This window comes from Leptonotus elevatus, chromosome 20 (assembly GCF_054856555.1).
Source record: "Leptonotus elevatus isolate MCC_2025b chromosome 20, RoL_Lele_1.0, whole genome shotgun sequence".
NCBI lineage: Eukaryota > Metazoa > Chordata > Actinopteri > Syngnathiformes > Syngnathidae > Leptonotus > Leptonotus elevatus.
This window is the reverse complement of record NC_141258.1, coordinates 931,966-938,032: the sequence shown is the minus strand read 5'-3', so window position 1 is coordinate 938,032 and position 6,067 is coordinate 931,966. Positions and strand designations below refer to the sequence as shown.

The 6,067-nt window shown below is 48.4% G+C and overlaps 2 protein-coding genes across 2 annotated transcripts in view; one reads left to right on the top strand and one right to left on the bottom strand.

Moving 5' to 3' along the window:
- Positions 1–121: 121 nt before the first annotated feature.
- On the bottom strand, positions 122–3,824 carry ndr2 (nodal-related 2). The gene is given in 4 exon segments (XM_086065163.1): positions 122–604; positions 1,038–1,527; positions 1,529–1,751; positions 3,563–3,824. Coding segments are annotated over 4 exon segments (1,128 nt in total). The 3' UTR covers positions 122–451.
- Positions 3,825–4,621: 797 nt separating this feature from the next.
- The window catches only part of pald1a (phosphatase domain containing paladin 1a), a 31,492-nt gene continuing 30,046 nt past the window's right edge, over positions 4,622–6,067 (top strand). The window contains exon 1 of the mRNA XM_086064905.1: positions 4,622–4,833. The gene's annotated coding sequence lies outside the window, so the exon portion shown is untranslated. The remainder of the gene's footprint in view (positions 4,834–6,067) is intronic.

The window sequence follows — 6,067 nt, the reverse complement described above, 5'->3', positions numbered from 1 at the left end:
CCTGAACACTCACTAGAAAAGTCGACCTTATTCACTCCTTTGTGTTGTGACGTCGCACGCACTCAATTCAGGATGGCAAGAGCTCAATTGTTCTCATCGGCATCATTTCCTCGTCGTTTTACCAAAGCAGAACAATAGAAGAATGAGGGCGAATGTCTCGAATGACGATTTTTAGCCTTTCAATAAGCAGACAACAAACACATTTTTGTTCTTGTTTTCAGTTCAGCTACGCAGTAGTCATTGTCAGTCACAGCAAAATGAAGGTTACCCATGGGGACAGCATCTTTGCAAAAATATACATAAATATGGCCATTTTTTAATACAGTATTCACAATAAATATACATTAATTCACAAATCATACAGTGCACGGTGAAAGAAAAAGAGCCCCCATTTCCGCTTGTAAGTGTCTTTTTTTTTTTGTTTGTTTTGTTTTGTTTTGTGTGTCTGCGCTCACTGGCAGCCGCACTCGTCCACCATCATGTCCTCGTGATGCCGCAGGAGCATCTCGCCGTTCTCGTAGTAGAGCATGCTCAGCGGGCTCATCTTGGTGGGAGCGCAGCACGGCGAGGCCACTCGGTCGGGGTGGTAATGTTTGAGTAAACTCTGCGGGGCAAAGAGAGAGAGCGAGAGAGGGCACCAGGCAGGCGGGCATCAGTGGCGGGGAAATGTATTGGAAGAGATACAGCTTAGTTATGCTAACAAGGGCCTGGCAGATTCATTGTTTGGCCGATATTGGCTCTTTTCGAATGAATCATTGGCCGCAGTTTGCTGTTTTAACGCCGATATGTTCTTTGTTGTGGAAACAGTAAATGCTGTTCAGTGTTGGGAGTCACTCAGAATGATGCCCTTGAGCCATTTGTCCACTAGATGGAGCTATGATTCAATTCAATCCAATAAGCATATTTCCTCAGATCACGTGTTTCGAATGAATCGCGTATGAAGTTTGATTTTACAGTCGGATTTGCTTTTCCGCTGTCATTATGGAGAACATTGTAGAATTGGCATGGCTGAACTGAAGGAAGAACGTGCCGCTTACCTGCATGTAAGCGTGATTGTTCGGCTTGAGGTGGGCGCCCAAGGGTCCCGGGCAGGATCCCTCGCAGCGATAAGCGTTGTACCTTTTGGGGAAAATGATCCAAGACCCCCAGCCGATGTGATGGAAATCCACGTGCAGGTCCACCCTGCGGCACATGGACCCGTCAGCCACCCATCCGGACGCCCGGGGGGCGCCGCTCGTCAGTTCGCTGTGACCCCGCTTGCCCCTGCGCCTCTTGCGCGTGGGCCTCGTCACCTCGGCCGGGCTCAAGAACTTGGATCGCTCGGCCGTGTGTAGCAAGCTGGCCTTGGCTTTGGGGTTGCGATCCGAGCCGGTGTGCGAGAAGATGACCAGCAGGGCTTGCTCGCCCGCCGGGCCCAGCTCGGGGATCGCCGCCTCGACCTTCGTCCTCGCCCGTTTGCGCCGGACCCTGAGCGGGGATTTGTCTCGTAGCCAGGCGAGGAGCGGGCCCGTCATGTTGAAGACCCTAGATGAGGGAGGGCGGGCCCAGGATCCCCACCGGCTGCGGCTCTTGGCGGCAGATGTCCGAGGCCGGGTGGCACTCGGGGCCGTGCTGGTGGTACACGGCCACCGACGCGTTGGGGGCGCTCGGGGCGAGCCGGATCCTCAACTCGGCCGCCTGGATCTGCTTGTCGCGCAGCAGGCCGTGGAGGTCGAATGTCGCCGCCCAGTACCCGTGACGGTTCGACAGCCCTGGCGGACAAGCAGACACAAAAACAGAAAGTCAAGGAAGGTGTCGGTCCAAAGGAAGGAAGCTGCTTTGTGTTCAGACAGCCGTATCTAGGATTCAAATATTGCTTTGGCCACATCTTGGTGCCAAACATTTTTTACTTTGAAAAGCAATTGAAGATACTTACTGAAGATAAATAATTAAATGATTGACAGTTGTTATTTAAAAAGGTAAGCTAAAGTGAAACAAAGGTCTAAAATCTGTCTTTACCGATATGTCCAAAACGAAACGTCACTCATTTCTCTTTATTGTTCGACTTGTGATGTTGCTGCAATACACCAGAGGGATCTGAAGTGTCAGGATGTGGAAGCCATTTTACATTCACACAATGGTAGACTGCAAAATGAATGTTTTTTCTGAGGTAAGCCGACATGAATTTGTGAGCGTGTCGGAACAATTGCATGATGTTTACCGTTATTTAGAATTTTCAAAGACGAGCGTTATGAATAATTTGGGTCACTTTGCACTTTTTTCATAAGTTCAACTTGTACGGTTGCTGAGAAGCTGTTTGTCTTTTACTGCTATTAATTGAATGAGATGAAAACGACCCATATCCAATGTGAGCTCCATTTCCAAGTTACAATCTAATTATGTGAATATCCATACTAATAAAAAGTGAATATACACTTGTTAATCGCAGTCAGGAACAAAGACTTCAATGTATATTGCTTTTCTACAGATGTTTTGAGTTCAAAATAAATAGTAATTTGATTAAATATTGACTCCCCTCTGCAAATAGGCCTATTGCATGTTTTTTTTTTTTTTTAACTTTCACTGAACCAGGTAAAAATGTTTGCGAACTAATTCTCATTTACAAACGTGTTTGAAGTTCAATATTTCCGAAATAAATATAATACTACCCCGCCTACTGCCCGAAGCCAGCTGGGATAGGCTCCAGCAACCCCCGCGACCCTTGTGAGGACAAGCGGTACAGAAAACGGATGGATGGACTAACTAACCAAACATGGATAATCTAATGAATAATACAACTGAAGAAATTGGAAATGGCTCAATGCTATCTATTAATGTCGTGATGATGACGTCATGCACACTTTCGTGGCTTTTAAACCGCCGTTTATGATCGCTACAATTTAGCTGCATACGAACGAATAAGTTAGGGTGTGAGGTTGGGGCCACCAGGGATGCAAATTTGGTAATTGGAGGGTGGGGGGGGGTGGTGCTATTAGTATTCAGGTGTGGTTGAAATGAATGTAAAAGATTAAAGAGCATCTTCCAAGATTTGACCATTGTGCATCACATGATCAACTTAATCCACTCAAAGCAAACAACTCCGAAACTGGCCCGAAGCGGCACATTTCCATCTCGGCGAGGCGAGGCGGCCTCGTGCATTTCCTCCTCGGCCAAACAAATAGGTACAAACCCTTGACACCTAAAAGCGAAATGGGAGCCGGGGCCGAGGTAACAAATCCCCCTGCGCCTCTAATCTAATCAGGACAAGTGTGAAAAGGCAGAAAGGGAAAAAAAAAAAAAAAGAAGAACTAAGGGAACTTGTGTAGTAGAGATTTGAGCAGGAGGGGGCGCGTCTGGCGAGATGCTCAATCAACAACGCGTATTTAAGGGAAAAAGAGAGAGAAGAGTTGGAGCGAGAGAGGTTTGCTTTGAGAATTAGACCGGCTGATCCTCACCCCGAGTGGGATGTGGATTGCGGCCCCTCTGCTCGTCTGGCACCCCCCCCCCCCCCCCTCCCCGAACTTAGCACCCTCTCCTTGCAGGAATGTCATGTCTGAAAGTAACGTCGAAAAGTTACAAGTACCTTTGGCCCTCAAACTGCGCACCGTGTCCGCTCGCCTCTCTGCGTTTTGCTCGCTCGGGTCCGACGCGTTGGTCTTGAAGTTGCGGTAGAGGTGCACCATGTAGGTGGGCAGGTGGTGCCCGCTTCCTCCGCGGTCCCGCAGCAGGCCGTGCGGCCGAGCTCCGTCGCGGACCTGCTGCAGGTGGACTCCCCGGGTTCGCTGGTCTTGGTGCAGGAGGAGGAGGAGGGCCGGCAACAGCAGGGAGGCTCTCAATGAGCGCATGGCGACCCCCGAGAGCAATAACAACCATTTTGCCCCACATCTCCAGGGGTGACTTATATACCCGCAGACGCCCCCCCCCCCCACCCGCCCCCATTCCTCCCCACGCGGCACGGAACCCCTTCACCTCCTCCTCCACTCCTTTCATGTTCCACAAGTAGCTGAGAACATTAAAGGAAGTTGACATGCGTCCCCAAGACGTGTTACCTGACAGCTCATCAGCCATTCAGCTGCTAATCAGCGCGCCTGCGTGCGTGCGGGTGAGTTGGCGTGCGTGCGTGCGTGCGTGCGTGTTTACAAGCGGCCACCCCGGGCACCACCGCCGGGCGACCTCGAATGTGGGCAAAACTATGAGCTCATTATAATAGAAATAAAATAAATAAATAATCTGTAGGAATCAGTTCTCATATTTTATTACCTAATCATTTAATTATAAATACTGTATTAAGCATGCAAAATTGTTTATTGTAGCATACTAATACTTTTGGCTTTTATTGACCACAAACACATTATTTAATGAGATCAAATAATGCATAGTAAATTAATGTACTTTTGAGTGTTATCTTGTTTTCCATATTTGCCCCCATATCGATATGTAAGTGACACCATGAGTTTGTGTGTGTGTGTGTGTGTGTGTGGGTGTGGGTGTGTGTGTGGGGGGGGGGGTGTGTGTGTGTGTGTTTTAGCATTACAAAACCAGTTTAATTTCAAAAAGTAAATTTTCGGTTGAAAAAACCCAAAACCTTAATATTCTGCTTTTTGTCTCCTGCCTTTCGCCTCGTTTTTTTGCGCATGCGCAATGCGACTTCATTCTCCCCGTCGAAGCTCCTGTTTTTTTCCTCCGGGTTCACCTCGTCGTCAATTTCCCCCGAGAAAGAAGAAGGAAGAAAAAAAAAATCAATGGGTGATCTGTCGTGACGGGGAAAACCGCATCCACCGGCTCCATCCCGTCGCATTCGGCCAGCAAACGGCTCGTTTTGTGACCTTTCTCGTCGCCCCGCGAGCTGCAATGGTGAGTTCGCCTTTTGCTCAAAGTTTTGGGGAGCATTTTTAGCCCCCCCTCGGGGAGTCTGGCACTCGCTCGTTCCTTCTCCTTCATCTCTTTCTTCTTCGCTACCAGGATGCTAACTTTAGCTTCTCCCGGCTAACTCGTGTGGCTTGGAATGGAGCCGCTCACGTTCACAAAAACAAAACAATACAGAGCGTTTTCTTGATGCAAAAGTGCGGTTAAAGGCGGGAGGGGGGGGGTGGGGGGGACACGGGGGTACCGTGTGTTTTTTTTTCTTTTTTTTCCCTCTCCAACTCCAACCCCCAAACCTTTGGGAGGAAGACAGCGCTGGAAAATGACAGACCGCTGCAAAATTTGTACTTTCTGAGTTTGCTAACATGATTCCCAAATTGCAAATCTTTTGCCATTTGGAGATGGAGATGTTACAGCAGTTAAAAATACAAATCTATAAGACAACAGTTATTTTGCCTATAAGCGAAGTGCGCATTACGTTTGCGCATGCGTGGGAAAAAAAAGCGAGGGGGGGGGGGGCTTAATGACAGAAACCGTCTGCTCAAACTGCAATTAATCAAGCCCGGAGTGCCAAACTACCCCCCCCCCCCCGCCCTCCCCCCCCCCGCCCCCCGATGATTTCATAGTGGATGATTAAGCTTTCCATTCCCGCTTGATCTTGAGCAGATACTTCAATCACTCATTGATCGCCGTGAAGATATTGATCATGTTGATAAAGCCACCAATCCCCCCCCCCCCCACACATACACACGCACACACAAAAGAAAAAAAATGAATGCAATCAACAATGAGCGCCAATGTTTGCTGCTTCTGTCTATGCCAGTGATGGATAGTGACAAGCAAAAACAATTCGGTGCTCTGCCACTAGGGGCAGAAGGTACATACTGTATGTGCATCCACCTTTCGTGACATTTTTGTTTTGTCATGTCAAATATGTGCCTTGGCTTAATCGAAGACGCCATCATCATATTTCGAGGGCAGTGTTAGACGTCGAAGCGGAAACTAGTTTGAATCTTCTTGATGGCAAATTTCAGCTATGAACGCAAGAGGTCGGAATCTGCCGCACAATTGTGGAATGTTTGGCAGAATGGTTGGATTTGATTGGTTTCAACATGCGTCCTCTGGCGAAATAGTTGTCTCTCCTGCTTCCCGTTCCGAGACGCACGCCAGGACGGGGACATTTTGTAAAAGAGGATGTTTCTGTCAGTCTGTCAAAAACGGAACA